Raw genomic sequence first — 16,839 nt, forward strand, 5'->3', positions numbered from 1 at the left:
TGACTAAAGCCTTGTATATACTGTGGAGCCGAGAGCCGCTTTTAATCTCAAGAGTCACATTAACAAAACACCAGACGTGCCACTGCAACATCTGCAAGTGATTGTTTATTGTGCCTTTTTAACTTTCCATTACAAAAGAGAGAGAGAGGATGTGGAGTCTATTATTTATGCTTTTTTTTCCCACTGAAAAATACCATAAACAATGCATAATAGGCCTTCGCCCCCTCAACACCTCGCACAGGGGAAGCACTTTGTATTCACAGAGTGCTGCTAATATATAGCTACCCTCCATTTCTCTTTCTCTCTCTCAAACACACACACACACACACACGTCTGACTTTTATCTGTCTCAAACTCACACACACATACACAGAACCACTCACACACACAAACACACACACTCTCTCTTTAGGCCATTACCTGGCGAGTAACTGGCAACACCACTCCTATAGCAGGGGGACTACCTATCGCGCAGCCCCGTAATTACAGCCCTGCCAATTATCAGAGCTTTACAACTACCAATTATCATACCGCTCCCTTTTCTCCAGGCCCCTTTTTAACGGCGGTGGAACAGAGAGCGGGACAGGCGCGGTGGTGACGAGGCGGGGGGGGGGGGGGGGGATAGGTGCGACTTCACTGAGCGCTCAGCGGGCTCAAATCTAAAACGTTGCCTCCAGAAAACTTGCGTGCTGCGCGTAATGAAATAATAAGTCACAGAAAGAGGGTGGAAACTGTGGGTAAAAAACATTAAGCGTGGAAATACTTTCAGAAAGGAGGTTGGCGGATTGCCCCGATGAGACGGCGACAGTTGATAGCATTAACAGCTCCGTACCGAATGTGGACGCCGCTGAGTATCTTTTGACCAAAATTTCTACCTCCTCAAACATCTTACACCGTGTCAGACGGCCGCCGGCGGACTCACACACTGTGTCTGCACTATTTGTGGACTCAGCGATTATCTAACGGCGCAGAAGGAAGCGGGGCCCTTGAGGGATCTATCTTTAAACCCGGAGGAAAACAGTGTTTTCCATCGGAGAAAGCGGCGGCAGAACTGGGAGCAGCTACTGATTGTATACACAAGCGCCGTGGCTGATAAGATAAGGCCAGACATACCAATCTAGCGCCCGGCTTTCTCGGCGCAGCCCCTTTCCATAACAAGCCGCCGGAGGGGTCGACAAGGCCATTTTCTAAGCGAGGAAGGATGCCGCTTTGTACATTGACAAACCGGTTTTGGAATGTGAGAAAGGACACGATCTGGACTCTTAAGAACTTAACCGAGGAACGCAGGGAAAGCACGGCACCCTGCCTCTAAAAACCAACAGATAGATCCTACGCATCTAAATCTCCATCACAACAAGCACTTTAAGAAGAACCAGTTTTGTTCAAAGTGCTTTACAAATAAATTCAAGTCGACTTGAAATGTGGCAGGAAGGAAGAACACACTTGGCCTAACTTTGTCCCCTTAGACCCGACATATTTAGGTAAGGAAACGCTCTTTAGTCTTAACAATTAACCTTGATGAGAGATGGAAATACCTCTAGAAAAGACAGAAGAAGGGGTAGAAGACGAAGAGTGAGAGGCTGAACAAAAAGAGGGGCGACATAGAGGAAAGAGAGGGAGCGGCAGGAGAAAAAAGGGGGTATAGAAAACGCAGGATGGGACATTACGGCAGAAGAAATGCAGCTGATGAGTGACCTTTCTACCACGTCAAGCCAGAACAATGGTCCATTATGTGCCATTGTGTCCACTGTGTAATAATCCTTCCCCTTAGCAGTAATGCTGACACAACTGATAGACCCGCGTGAAAGGCAGGAAGTACATGAAAGGAGAAGGTTCGGCGGGATAAGACGGCGGCATAAAGGGCCTTTGGATTGATAACTTTGGACATTTGGACATTTTGGACATCTGGACATTTTCTATAAAAGGCTGATTTGGCGACAAGTAGCTTTAGCCAGTTTTGAGGCTGTTGCTGTGTGCTTAAAGGGGAATACTGCGCAATTTTAAGAATTCATAAGAAGTAAACAACAGGGAAGACCCAGTAGGACAAGATGAAGAAGAAGCCCAGGAACTGATACTTCACACATCTGAATGTCTAATTTGGCTAAAAGCAATGTCACTAAAGTAGAGAGGCTTTTTCCTGTAAGTTAAAAGAGAATATTGGGGAAGTAAACACAAGAACACATCTTACATTAGTAGATTTTGGGCATTTAGCTGATGCTCTCCAGCACTGAGCAGGTAGGGGTTAAGTGTCTGGCTCAAGGATTCTTCAACGGGACAAATGGCTGTTGACACACTTTGCCCGTTACATAGATCGAACTTGTGACCTTCCGGTTACGGGACTGTCTCTTAAAACACTGACTGAACAAATCTGATTTAGCCGTAAGTAGTGTTTGCCATCTTTGATGATGTTGCCATGTGCTGCGAGGCAAAATCACATGTTCCCTCTGTAGTGCAAATAACACAATAAAGTTTCTCCAATACTAAAATCAGACACGAGGAACCACACCTAACAACACAGAAATCAAAGCAAAGCAACAATATTTTCTGCCTTTCTCACACATGAAAGGGTATTAGATCTCTCTAATAGTGGAAAATCATTTTTATCTCAATAATCTTTGCCTAATGACCCCCATCTAATAGTCTAAATCTGTATTTTTCAGAAAAAGTAATTCGAGTCGTGAGTTTTAGTAAATAAATCAGCAGTGAAAAACATCAAACCAAAGATATTTTATCCAAATTGATGTGAACATTTACAATGAATGTCACACATTATCTACATCAGGCGCAAAAGATGAAATAACAGCAATGAGCTATTATTTCCACGAGCTTGGCTTCTTAATATCTTTATCCGCTCTACAAATGACCCTCCATCATCCCCATCAAACCTCAGTGCGCCATCTGAACGAGTCCTGGTCTAGATTTGTTTGTCTGGCAGAGCGGCGGAGTCCGTTGGGACCTCAGACTTCAACCCATGAGGAAATCCATCCATCTAGTCAAACAAAGCTGGATTAACCGTAGCCTCCGGCAGCGTCCGATCGATACTGTAGGCGCTATGCACCGAGGAGCCGGAGCTCCCAGTTGAACCCTGGGAAAGCAGCTCGGCGGAACGCGTCAGCCGGCTGGATCGTTGTTTAGCATTGAAGCGGGCGCAAACTTCCACCTTCTCAATGGGATCCCACAGTCAATATCAGTGTATCGCAGCTGGTGGGTAAACACTAACAAGTGTGCTTGCGCTTTTTTGTGTGGTGTGTGTGTGTGTGTGTATGTGTGTGTGTGTGTGTTGGGGGTTGTTGTTGGAGTGAGTATTGTTGCAACTATGAGAATCCGCTGAACTAAATATTTAATTCATGCATTGACTTTCCCACAGCAGTTAGAAAATCACCAAGCTACTTCCTGGTATGTGGATGTACAGCACACCAACCTCCAGTTAGTTGATGCTTGTCTGGCTTCTACCGTACTGTCTGGTATATGAGCGCACATTGTATTTCTCTTATGCATGGCTCCTGGCGCTCTGTGCCACCTAAACAGTGCGTACCGTAATTCCTCTAAGCAGTGTGCATGGTAAAAAACGAACACACGCACAAACTAACAACCAACAAACAAACAAATGAACGCATGTACGAACAAACGCACACACACACACACACACACACAGCCTGGTTCTTATAGAGGTGTTCCTCCCGAGCACCTAATAATATAATATAATCTTCTGTGTCTTGCTCTTCAGCAGGGCGTATGCTTGGTGGGTTGATCACTATACCACCCTGCTGCAGAGAAGAAGAAGACAAAATAGTAGTTGTAGGAGAAGAAGAATACTGTCCATACTACTACTATTACTTCTAATAAGAGCTATATTTGGTGTCAGCCAAAAATCACTCTACCGTCTGCAGTTAGTGCAAAATGCAGCTGCGAGGCTTTTGGGCCAGGACCATCTTAGCATCCCTTCACTCGCTTTTAGGATTGATTTTAAGGTTTTACTGATTACCTTTAACGCATTTCATGGTCTGGCCCCCGGCTATTTTTCAGAGCTTCTAATCACCTGTGAGCCTGAGCGAGGGGGTTTTGCCTTCAGGACCTCTGGACTGTGGGACGACCTGCCTGAGGAGTTTAGACTGCCAAAACCAGTATCATCTTTTAAATCACTGCTTTAAAAACACTTGTATGAACTGGCTTAAATTTCTACTATTTATCGCTTTTAATTTTGCTGTATGTTATGATTCTTCTTCTTGTTATTATATTTGTGCAGCATTTTTCTTAAAGTTACAGAATGCTTCAAAACCACATACAGTGCCTTCAGAAAGTATTCAATCCCCTTGATCATTTCTACATTCGGTGTTGCTGCAGGCGGAATTCAAAATGGATTAAATTGAGATTTTTTTGTCAACAATCTACACACAACATAACCCATAATGAGAAGGTAAAAAAAATGAAATACAGAAATATGCTCATTTAAATAAGTATTCAACCCCCTGAGTCAATACTTTGCAGAAGCACCCTTGGCAGCAATTACAGCTTCAAGTCTTCTAGGATACGCCGAAAAAAAATCCTAATTTAATCCATTTTGAATTCAGGCTGTAACCAGACCAAATGCGGAAGAAGTCACGGGGGTTGAGTACTTTCTGAAGGCACTGTATCTGCAAAAAGTGTTTTTTTTAGGAATGAGGTGCACATTATCTCTCCCACCCATATATTTTGGAAATCACGCACAGCGGTTAAACTTTATCATCAGGACAACGGCGAGTTATATTCTATTATTGGTAATTAGTGCAAGTGACTGAGACATTTAAGGACACTAAATAATATAAGAGACACCACCCACTGGATTAACATAAATTAATTGCCTTTAAAAGCAACAGTCTGAACTTTAAACCAAAATCCAGCCAAACAAGCAGACCTTCTGACGTGGCATTTGCGCTAACCTTGCGCCAATTAAAAATAAAGATTATGCTATTATCATATTATTGGACTAACTGCTCTGCAAGCGAAAGGAAAGAATTACAAACCGAATTTTCCTAACGAGTGACTGCGGGGCGTAATGGCATTAATGACTCCTGCCCCTACACCAAGAGCACGGGAATTAATTAGCTGGCGGGGCTGTAATGGCCTTGGCATTTATAAACCGCCGCCCCCAAATGACTGGCACAGTGCCCGCCTGACATTTAGTTAGAGAGAGAGAGAGAGAGATAGAGAGAGAGAGAGAGAGAGAGAGAGAGAATTGCTGTCTTGGGGCAGTTTGGTTTTGGGCGCTCACCCGATAACAGCAAAAGAGTCAGAATTGATGTGCTCCCTAACCATCTATGGGGAGTTTCTTTCAGTGTTTCTTCCCCGTTTTTCTACCAAGAACATGTAGCAAAATAATTATTTATTTATGGAGCACAACATTTCCATCGCTTTGGCCCTTGTTTCTATCGAATTCAGTAGAGGGAATTCCTTCTATCTGCTGCATCATTGCGGTTGAAGAAGCTTACTTCCTCAAGTTTGGTCCAGTTCTCCAAAAAAACACCCGTTTCCATGTAACCGTCCCTTGGGGCTTTCTGGCTAAACTCTCACCATACTGTAAAGTAGCAGTAGTGAGGTCTCCAATTAGATGGAGTCATAACCCAGGTACATTAACTGCTACTGGATACAGAATTTCCCCTGGAAAATGTAATTTTACGGTGGGTAAACTTCTTTTTTTCAAATTAGGAAAAAAAAAAAAGGAGTGAACAGAAACCGGATGTACACGTCAAAGTAGGCGGTAGAACTGACAGACTTACTAGCCACAGCCAAAATGTATTTTCTTTTTCGAAATGTAGAGTGAGCAGCCCACTCCCCCTTCACATTTTAACTTTATTGAGACAGACAGTGGGGGGAAGCTGAGAGGGGCAGAGGAGCGCAGACAGACAGACGGGTTTTGTCGGGATTCGCAGTGTTGTAACCAAGATCAAGGCTATTACAAGACAAATTGGTATTTAACATTAAAGCTTTGTGACTATTCCCCAAGAACTAATTATTTCATTTCATTATGTTCACTTTGATTCATGGATCTTAGTGGAGCTGCAAGGTTATGACAACTTTTTCCCCCTCTTTGATATTCGATCCTAGACCGGCAAAGGCTCATGTGGGTCCGGAGACAAAAGGGCCTTCAGCGCGACACCAAACCGGGCGCATCACAACCAAAATGGGACAGTGTTAAAGATACAGCGGGACAGCCTCACCTCTCCTGCTCCAGCCTCATCTTCAGCGTCTCCTCCTCCGAGGCCTGCGTCTCCTCCGGCTTCCACTTGCTGGAGCCTTTACGCTCCATCTTCTCCCCCGGCCGCTCGTCCTTACGGTGCTTCCCAAACCTGCAGCACGAACACGGGCAGGACGGGAATCCATTTATTCACAAATACATGTCTATATTCCTTGGGATTTATTGTTATTATTATTATCAATAAGCCCTTCTCTAAGAGCAGAGCTTGTACCGTGCTTTACAAAAAAAGGCATCAAACAAAGAAACAGCAAAAAAAAAGTGTTTTTGTTTTGTTTTGTTAGTTTAAACCTGTATCACAAGTTCATGTTAGAGTAAGATTCTCTTAATTCGTGGAATATATTTTACAGGCGTGAAAGCTCTGATATTTCTAGGGCTGGACCCGAATATTCGACTATTCGTTCGTTGGGTAGGTATTCGGTTTTCAATTTTGGGATTCGGATATTCGTTTTTTTAATGTAATTTTGTATGTAATGATCGCTGCTTGGGTGTCTATATAGTGACGTCAAACTCAGAGTTTACTTTAGTATGGGGAAGTCGCTTGTCTGAGCCGTTGTCTCTAACTTTATGTTATAAGTCTCTTTTCGGCTGCTGAAACCTTGACCTATATCACAACAACGTCTGCCCTTAATAAAACTACAGCTGAAGTATGAAGTTTTTCGTCTGGTGTTCATCTCTTCTTCTCTAACGACTCCCCGGAGATCATCCACATCTCAACAAACGGCGCCCGAACCGTGTCGCGATCACCTCGGATTCAAGCTGCGGCCGCTCTCTTGAGTGAGGTCGGACTGTTGTTTTGAGTTCAAGCGGATTCGGCGTGGTTGCCGTGGACCGCTATCTCCGCACTATGACGGTGTCTCAGTGGATATAAACGGTGCTAAGCTACATTTTCCTTGGCTGCTAACTGAAGGAGCTACAAGACCGCTAGCTGGCCGGTTGCCAAGAGGTTGCCGCTGAGTTTGCGATCCCGTTTTGGAGCGTGTAGGAGCGACGGACCTGTGGACTTTGTGAAGAGGAACTGTGACTATCTGTGAACTTCGTTGGGTGAACTGTTGCCCATGTATGGAAAGCCAAGCAGTTTGAAGGTGCGTGACTCTTAACACGACCCCCCCCCCCCGGGCCGAAGCTTCGAATATTCGCTGTTGATTACTACCGAAGCTCCGGAGCCCAAAAAATGGTATTCGGGACAGCCCTAGATATTTCTTTATCATTTTTTATTCTAACTTGAACTGGAAGTGCACGGTGCTCTTTGGTGCGCCGGGTGAGTTCAGTGAGCCCAGGGACCGTGAAACCCATTAAAAACCCCATTCTGAAAGATGACATTATCCAAGGGCATCAACGAAGGGATCAGAAATGTTACAGGAATTCCTGCTAAATGGACTTTTTGGAGGTTGTCATTTAACGGCGGTAAAGTCCATGTTCTGGGAATCTGTTCTGGGAGTTTGTTCTCTTCCGTCTGTCCTGTATTTCTGTTTTTAATCACTTCGCTTCTGTGTTTTCCCGCTGTGGAACTAATCGATGGGTTTGTTCTGGTGGATTGTTCCATGCCTTTAGCGGACAGAGGTGTGCAGATCTTATCGACACGGTATCTATAGTACTACTTTGATTGAAACGAGGCACAAGTCATTGGTGTAGTTGTGAAAATGACAGGAGAGGATGATCACTCCATCTCCTCCCTGCTTGAAGGCAAACAGCAGAGGGAAACTAAGAAATCCTGCAACCATTACAGTAAAATCTTAGACATTTACTGACGCTCTTATCCTAAGAACCTTACAATAAGCCGACAGGTAGGCAGCTCAAACTTGTGGCATTTCTCTCTAACCATCAGGCCGCCCTTCAGAAGCTCAACGCCTCAAACATGATTGATCAAAAATGTTTGCTAGTATGTCTGCAACCACAAAAACACAAACAAACCCCCCCCCCCAACAACAACAACAGGTATCACTTAAGAGACAGCTAGGCGCTCAAATCAAACCGTTTGAAAAATCCTCCTCAAAACCTCAAACCCAATTGAGCCGGTGTAAAGGTGGGGAGTGGTAAGGGATGAGGGAGGCGTAGACGCAGCCTCATCACAGTAATTATATTCATGGGGAGGGGAGTGACGCTTAACGAAATGGGAGCTATTGCTGAGATATTTCAGGTTGATTGACTCGGTATAAAGCGGCGCCCTGTTGAAGAAATGACTTTGGCACAGCGCTCGCTTCCACAATGAACCGCCGTGATTATTCACAGGGAAATTGGTCCGGAGAGTATATCTACGGCTTCTAAAGAGACATGCAGAGAGAAACCCAAGAGGTGTGTGTGTGTGTGTGTGTGTGTGCGTGTGTGTGTTAATGAAAGAGAAAGAAGATAGTGAACGAGAGAGAAAAATTGAGCGAGAACAAGAGAAAGTCAATGACTGGAACATTAAGACCAAAAACTAAACTACAGAAGAAGAAAACCAAAGAAAAGCTCAAGAGGAGTGTGTATGAATGTGTGTGTATGTGTGTATGTGTGTGAGAGAGAGTGTGCGTAAGTGAGAGAGAGAGGGAGAGAAAGAGAAGGAGAAAGATAAAAAGAAAGTGAGTGAGGGAGAAATTCAGAAGATCAAAAGCAGAACAAGTAAGGATAGCACAAAGAAAACCCAAAAAGGTGTGTGTGTGTGTGTGTGTGTGTGTGTGTGTGTAAAAGAGAGAGAGAACAGAGTAAATGGAAAGTGAATGAATGAGATTAAGAAAGAAAGAGACCATAAACAAATGCAAAGAAAAGAAAAAAAGAAAAGAGAGGAGGCATGTGTGGGTGTGTGTGTGCATGAAATAGCAATACAGAGGAGAGAGAGAGAGAGAATTTAGAACAAGAGAAAGATAAAGTGAATCAATGAGAGAGAGAGAGGAGAGAGAGAGAGAGAGAGAGAGAGAGAGAGAGTAAGAAAGACAAAAAATAAACCAGGCAAAGGAAAGGCAAAAGAAAAGCCGGAGGTGTGAGTGTGTAGGTGTGTGAGAGATTGAGCAACAAAAGAGAAAAAAAAAACAACACTGAATGGGAGAAAAGGTGAGAGGGAAAAAAAAAAGTGAATGAATGGGAGAGTGAGAGCAAGATAAAGAGACTAGAAGGAAAATGAGAAGAAAAACCAAAGGTGTGGCAGTGTGTTGTGTGTGAATGTATATCAAAGAAAGAAAGAAAGAAAGAGAAAAAAACGAGACAGTGAACTAATGAAAGTTTGAGAGAAAGCAAGAAAAACACACAACAAGAACATGGTTTCTGCTGAGGCCCTGATGTAAAAATTCCAAGAGTTTTTCCGCGATTTTCCATAACTAAGTTGGATCGACCGCATGACTTGAAAATGCTGTTCCTTCCTGCTTTGTTAATGTTGTTTTTCAGCTTGGAAATTGATCTAAAGTGGTAAAAACAGTCTGGTTTCCACTACAGTTGAACTTGCTGTGGAGAAAACCAGCTGAAAACCACCATTGAAAGTTGTAAAATACATTCTGCTATATTAAAGAAGGGGTATCATTTGCTTTTTCAGCAATTTTATATAATTACCTGGTGTCTATAAAATACATCTGTGAAGTTTTTTTCAGTAAAAATCGTTTAGTTATAGCTTTAGCTATTCACTTCCCAGTGTTTGTTTCCCACCTACAAGAAAACAGGTCGTTTTACATAAGCAGCTTCTTATGCTAATGAGCTACTGCTTTGATTGGCTGGCCATTCTGGAAGGCCCGCCCTCCTCTTAGCGCTGATTGGTCGATTTCAGACAGTCCAGCGTCTACATAGAAACTGGAGCAAAATCTGACTGGCTTGTACAAGGGGGCGTGTTTTATAGTTAGTGACTGTGGGGAAATGGCACAGTAATATGATTCAATTTTTTTACTGTGATTACTTCACACCTCCAAGTACCAAAATCACCAGAAATACTAAGAATTGCCACATCCTAGGATACCCCCCCTTTAAAGTTGCAAAATTCCCTGATGATATTCCCTGAAAATGCATCAAATTCCCTGCTTTTCCCTGTCTGGAAAACAACCTAACTAAACTCTTGATATTCCATAAATTTCATGACGAGTGGGAACGCTGCAAGAGAAAATACTTCGAGATAACAAGACACCGAACTCTAAGAAAACCGAGGGATGAGAACGAGGAAGAGAAACCGCAGTGGGTGGGCCGGAGACGAAGGTCCATTACCTGATTAATTTAACCGCTTGCGTCTGAAATGCGGCGGCGGAGTGACGGCTCGCCGTTAGCGCTAAGAGCAGGGGCGATCTATCACGGCGAGCGACGGGTGACACTTCCTCTCTCCACGCCACTAACTTTCATTAACGGCCCCTTAAAAAACAGCCTAACTCTCCCTGACACACGTACACACCGCCGCGCCGAGATTTATGACTGGATGGGAAAACTTGGGAGAGGAGACGGGAGTATCAACCGTGACACCGGGGCATTTAATAATCTTAATATTCCAGGCACAGTTAGGCCCGCCTCGTCTCCGGCAGCGGCAATAAAGAGACTTAAGACGGGTTCGGCGGTTTGGGAAGACAACTTCAAAATGTCAAGGACTTCTGAAGCTGAACTGCTAATCCCTTTAACAGGACCGCAAGAACAAACAAGTGCATGGTGTTGCGGGGGAGTTTTCGGCGGCGTTTTCGGATATGCATGCCGCACCAATAAAATGTCAGTGAAGCGCGCCGGTCGGGACATCACAAACCGCCAAATTTGGGATTAAGTCAAGCGAATGCCTATAAAATATGAACTAAAGTGGTAAAATGTCAAGGACGCTGTTGATAATCTGGGAAGAGTTTTGTTCCTAAATCAGATATCGACCGTGATAAATGTGACACCTACTCTAACAAGATGATTGCTCGCATGAAAGTAAAACTCACTTATGTGCCATCTCAAGCACTTTCCTTAAAAAAGTGTTATTGTTTGTGTTTCTTATATATTGAGCGATGGACATCAGCTCACTGTTTTTGTGAAAAATGGAATGAAACCCTTCCAATGTATTGCGAGTGTGTAACTCCTAATCCCTTCAACAGGATGGAGGTGAGAAACAGGCTACAGTATTATTGTGAGGATGCCGACAGTTTTCCAGTGGCAAATCAGAAATGCACAAAGCAGCGCAGACATTACATTACAAAAAGGAGCAGTAACACAGTACTACTGCATACTGACATGTTACAGGAACACCATGCATGTGTGCCAGAATGTACTGTTAGTGTTTCACATTTTAGGCATTTAGCTGGTACTATATGAAGCAGAGATGGGGAGACTTGGACTCGAGTCGGAATCGAATCACAACTTTAAATGCTTGAGACTTAACTTGATGCATGAAGAGAATACTTGAGACTTGACTTCACTTCTGGTGACTTGGGACTCAACTTTGACTTGACTTTGATGACTTGAAAAGGTTTCTAAAGTCTTGACAAAAGATCTTGTGGTTGTGTAAATGATTTCTGAATTTGTATGGACTTCTGGCTTGACTTGTTTAGATCCTTTAGACTTGAGACTTGACATTCATGACATGGACTTGAGTTGGACTTGACTTGCTGTTCTACATTTAGACTTGAGACTTGACATTCATGACATGGACTTGAGTTGGACTTGACTTGCTGTTCTACATTTAGACTTGAGACTTGACATTCATGACATGGACTTGAGTTGGACTTGACTTGCTGTTCTACATTTAGACTTGACATTCATGACATGGACTTGAGTTGGACTTGACTTGCTGTTCTACATTTAGACTTGAGACTTGACATTCATGACATGAACTTGAGTTGGACTTGACTTGGACTTGACTTGCTGTTCTACATTTAGACTTGGGACTTGACTTGAGACTTGTGCCTCAAGACTTGAGACTGATTTGGGACTCGAGCAAATTTGACTTGGTCACACTGATATGGAGTGAGTCACAGTGAGCGCAACATTAGCGGCAGCTGGACTTGCTAGATTACCGACGTTACAGGCATCAAAGAGTAAAGAGGTCAAGGGTCAAACCTACAGCACCTTGACAACAGATCTAACAAAACATTCCTGTGACCCTAGAATGATCACAGATGATAGAGCGCTAACAGCATGTACAGCCGTGATAGTGTTACTCCGTTAGCTGTCAATATGTAAAGTCAAGAGTGAATTTCTGTGAAATATGAACAGAGCATGATGCATTCATTTCTTTCCAGCCATGACAATTCTCTCCTCAAGGAGTTTCATCCTAGAAAAGTGTGATTCTGAGTTTCTGAGAGAAACCGATGGCAGACGGCGAGGGCGATCAAAAACAGGCCTCACAGCGCGCCGTCTACGACACGTTATGAAGCTCATCGCAGCGTGAGCCTTTTCTAAGTTAGGGCTTGATCACTTGTACATGACCGAGAACACACACACACACACACACACACGCACACGCACACATACACACGAACCAGTGCAAAATTAGCGCAGCCCTCGAATTTCTGGGCAGCAACCGTCTTTGCCGGTGCCAAGCTAACAGATTGGGTGTTGCTTCAGAGTCCAAGTGATGATCAGAGTGGGAGGAAGAGAGAGAGAGAGAGAGAGAGAGAGGGAGAGAGAGAGAGAGAGAGAGAGAGAGAGAGAGAGAGAGAGAGAGAGAGAGAGAGAGAGAGGGAGAGAGGGGTAGATGGGGAGTTGGCAGGCTGCTCTGTTGGAAGGGGTTGATGGTAATGAGGCTTTGATTGGGGCTGAGTGTGAGGCCTTCGAGACATGAGAGGGTCAGGCAGTGACAGCTCTGTTGATGACACACACACAGACACACACACACACACACACACACACGCTCTCACACACACACTGCCCTCCCTCTCACTCAAGCCTCCCACTCCCGATCCCGCCCGCTCATACATGCAAATATACATGAAAGTATGGCTACAAGCTCAGAGTCTCCTGACACTTACTACTCCCGCACCAAAAACCCCTCACACACACACACACACACACACACACACACGACACTCACTGCGAGCTCTTGACATGTTGTAGAGCCACTTTGGTGGAACTTTCCCACTTTCATACACTCTTAAAAAAGACCTGTCATTCTCAACAAGTCCAGTGTGTCTGCCCAGCACACACAGTCATGTTCCTTTTTCCATCTTTCTTGCTCAGCCTCATCGCTGTGGTGTTTCTGCACTGCACTGCCCAGAGATCACCTGTCAATCAAAACAGTGTGGGGGCGGAGCCTGGATTTTCTGTTGATGCAGTTTCTCTTTTCTCTGTCTGTTCAGCCATGGTGGCTATCACTGCTCATGCTAACTACCCAGCTCTTCTTCTTCTGTTTATTCCAAACAAACCGGAAACAAACCGGTTACGTAAAACAGGGGATTATAGGGTGTTTAGAACAGCAAATCACTCACCGATACCGATAGTATCGGTGCCGATACCAGGCTAAAATGGAATATCGGTATCGGAGATTTTACCCAAGACTAAAATCTGATACCGAAAGCCATGAGTAACATGTAAGAAATAAAAGCAAACTGTCTTGATTTTATGCATTTGTGGCACATAGAAGCCTGAATTTCTCAAACAGTGGGAAAAACAAGGATTTTATCTCAATAATTTTGTCCGTTGACCCCAAACTAAGGAAGTAAGCCTGCACTGTTCAGTAAAAGTAATGGATCGGATCGGTACTAAACTTCCATACTCGTAATCGGTATCGGCATTGAAAAAGTGGCATCGGTGCATCCCTACTTGTTATAGGCTGAATCACTATTGTGTTACAGCAATCAGCGATAGAGAGCGGCAAATGTTGCAGACTGTTGTTGTTGTGGAAATGTAACGCAGAAATATGTGTTCCCAACTAGACACACAGATGGGTTGAATATATCACATCATTTTGTAGAGTGCGCGGCCGTCTCTTCCAGTAAATACTGGGCTTGGATCAAACAGGCAGTCAGACAGAGTTTTAATGGAGCAGATCACTGATGTGGCCAATATCGAGCCAATCACAGCTCCAGAACACTGATGTTTTGACAATGCAGGCCGATCGTTATCGTCTGAGATGAGGAGAGGCAGAGGATGGTTCAGTGTGTGTGTGTGTGAGAGAGTGAGAGTGAGAGAGAGAGACAGAGATTACTCCAGTGTGTCTGTATGTGTGCATGCATGTAACCTATACTTGCATGTTAGTGCAGTGTGTGTATATAATGTCTGTATGTGTATGACCCAGTGATTATTCCAGTGTGTGTGTGTGTCTGCAGAATATGCCTCTGTGTATGTGTGCATAGTGTGTACATGCCCCAGTGATTAGTGTAATGTGTGTGTGTGTGTGTGTGTGTGTGTAAAATATCAGTGTGTCCCAGTATTTACTCCAGTGTATGTATGTCTTTGTTTGTGACCAAGTAATTATCTGTGTGTGTGTGTGCGTCTGTGTGTAAAGTGTGTGGCCTATTGATTGCTACATTGTGTGTGTGTGTGTGTGTGAGTGAGAATATGTCTGCATATGTGTGTGTGCTGCTTTGTAATTACTCCAGTGTGTATATGAGTGTAAACTATGCCTGCATGTACGAGTTTGCAGTGTTTGAGCATGTGCAGCCCGCTGATTACTCCAGTCTGTGTGTGTGTGTGTGTGTGTGTGTGTGTGTGTGTGTGTGTGTGTTCCTGATTGCCTTCCACGAGTCTCCTTGCTCTCTTAATAGAGAGCTGGTGTCATTTGAAGCAGTCCCACCTGTGTAACTCTGAGCCCTTCTGGCTCCGTCCCTACGGGGCCCCTGAGGGCCAAAAAGCTCAATATCAGCTTCTGACAGCCAAGGCCAGCGCTCTCATTCACACACTATGTCTCTCTCTCTCTCTCTCTCTCTCTCTCTCTCTCTATTACTGTCCTCTCTCATTCGCCCTCTACCTCGGTCTACCTCTCTTCCTTTTTCACCGGCCCTCTCTTTCTCTCTCTTTCTCACACACTCACTCTCTCTTTTGCCCCTCTCCCTTTTTCTCTTACAAGGTATCTGCGGGTCCTTAAAAAGTCAGAAAAAGTCTTAAATGATCTAAATTGAAGGGCTTAAAATGTATAAAAATATCGTATATATTGTTTGAGCGGTTCTAATTTTCAAGCAAATATGAAATCAGATAGAGGCACTGACAGATTCTTTCCATCTGGTGATATTTACTGGAGGTGGAGTTGGAAAGTAAGGAAAACGAAATAAGGCAGATGGATGATAAATGGTGTAATTTCACCAAAAGATGTGAATGGGATCTGCAGTAGTGTCAGGTTTATTTTCTTATGCTGCGTTACATTACTGCACTTCCACTTGGTCACATTGTTGTTGTGCATGTCCACTCATACTGAATACAAGACAGTGTCAATTCTATCACCCTTAGCAATTAATTCCCTGGTGTCCTTTTTGTTAAAATGCCCATTCATAATTTTAAAGCTTTCATCGGCTATGTTCAACCAGAAAAGGCTGTTTTTGCGAGTTTTTTGTTTCTTTATTTTAGTTGTTCAATTTTTTAAAAGTTTAAAAGTTTTAAATTTGACTTTCTGAAACTTGCAGAAATATTTATACCCCCTCCCCCCACTGTCTGTCTCTCTCCATCCCTCTCTCTCTCCTATACTGCCCTCTCATTCGCCCTCTGCCTCGCTCTACCCCTCTCGTTCTCTTCTATTGCCTTGCTCTTGTTATCTCTCCTCTCTCTCCCTCTCTCTTTTGCCCTCCCACTCTCGCCATCCTCCTCAGCCTCACTCGATCTCTTCTCTTCCTCTAACCCCAACCCCTCTTTCTCCCTTATATTAGACCTCCTTCCCTTTCTCCCTCACTCTCTCTCTCTCTTATACTGCCCCCTTTCCTCTCTCCATTCTCTGTATCCCTCTCTTATATTGCACCACACTGTGTCTCTCTTTCCTTCACCCCTTCTCTCTCTCTCTCTCTCTCCATCCCTATGGACCTCATTACTCTCCTCTCTCAGACAACAGTCACTGTTCTCCCTTCCCTGTCACCGCCACTTTGGCTAATATGATGTATAGATGTATTACTGGCCGGGCTCGGAGGCTTCCCGACCAATCAGACAGAGAGAGGGTGGATCAAAAGGCCCGGACCTGGGAGCCAATGGTAATGGGGACGGAGAGAGGGGAGGCGTTGTGCAGTCTATGGGCTAATGGTAAGTGTGTGTGTGTGAGGGAGAGAGTTTCTGTCAATTTAACTAGAAGGGATTGTTTAGACAGGTGAAATGTTGGAGGCTGCAGAGAAAGAATTAATACTGCGGAAATGAGGCACTGGGGTCGAGTTGTCTGGTAGCCTAATTAGGGTTTCCACACACTTTTATCTGTTGTGACTGTGCAGCTTAGGCCCGGTCGGCTCATTTCTCTCACTCCTAGCACAGTGTTAACGGCTCTTTGCGGACGTGCAGCTCGGCACGTCCGACTTTTCTTCAAGTTCGGTTGAACAAAACACACAGTTTGTCATTTGGTGGACGCTTTTAGGCAGAGTGACTTGCGGCATCATGAGCGCATACATTTTTATGATGGGCGGGAATAGAAACCCTAACCCCGGTAATGTTAATGCTCTGCTTATTGAACCACACGGGACCGCAGTGTACAAAACTCACCAATGGAGTCGTGTCAGCTGTTTGCAGTACGAATCGATCAGTGTGACTTGGACAGTCGCACTGGTATTGAACACAAACGAAACTTTCCC

At 44.2% G+C, this 16,839-nt stretch overlaps 2 protein-coding genes across 7 annotated transcripts in view; one reads left to right on the forward strand and one right to left on the reverse strand.

Annotated features, from left to right (window-relative positions):
• The window catches only part of crema (cAMP responsive element modulator a), a 492,677-nt gene that overhangs the window by 234,026 nt on the left and 241,812 nt on the right, over positions 1–16,839 (forward strand). The gene's annotated exons all lie outside the window — the stretch shown is intronic.
• pard3ab (par-3 family cell polarity regulator alpha, b) overlaps positions 1–16,839 on the reverse strand; it is a 272,576-nt gene that overhangs the window by 56,251 nt on the left and 199,486 nt on the right. For all 6 annotated transcript variants that reach the window (XM_071906610.2, XM_071906609.2, XM_071906608.2 and 3 more), the window contains one exon: positions 6,198–6,326. In XM_071906610.2, the coding sequence (XP_071762711.2) occupies positions 6,198–6,326 (129 nt within the window). The remainder of the gene's footprint in view (positions 1–6,197; positions 6,327–16,839) is intronic.

The sequence above is a fragment of the Centroberyx gerrardi genome, chromosome 13, assembly GCF_048128805.1.
Source record: "Centroberyx gerrardi isolate f3 chromosome 13, fCenGer3.hap1.cur.20231027, whole genome shotgun sequence".
NCBI lineage: Eukaryota > Metazoa > Chordata > Actinopteri > Beryciformes > Berycidae > Centroberyx > Centroberyx gerrardi.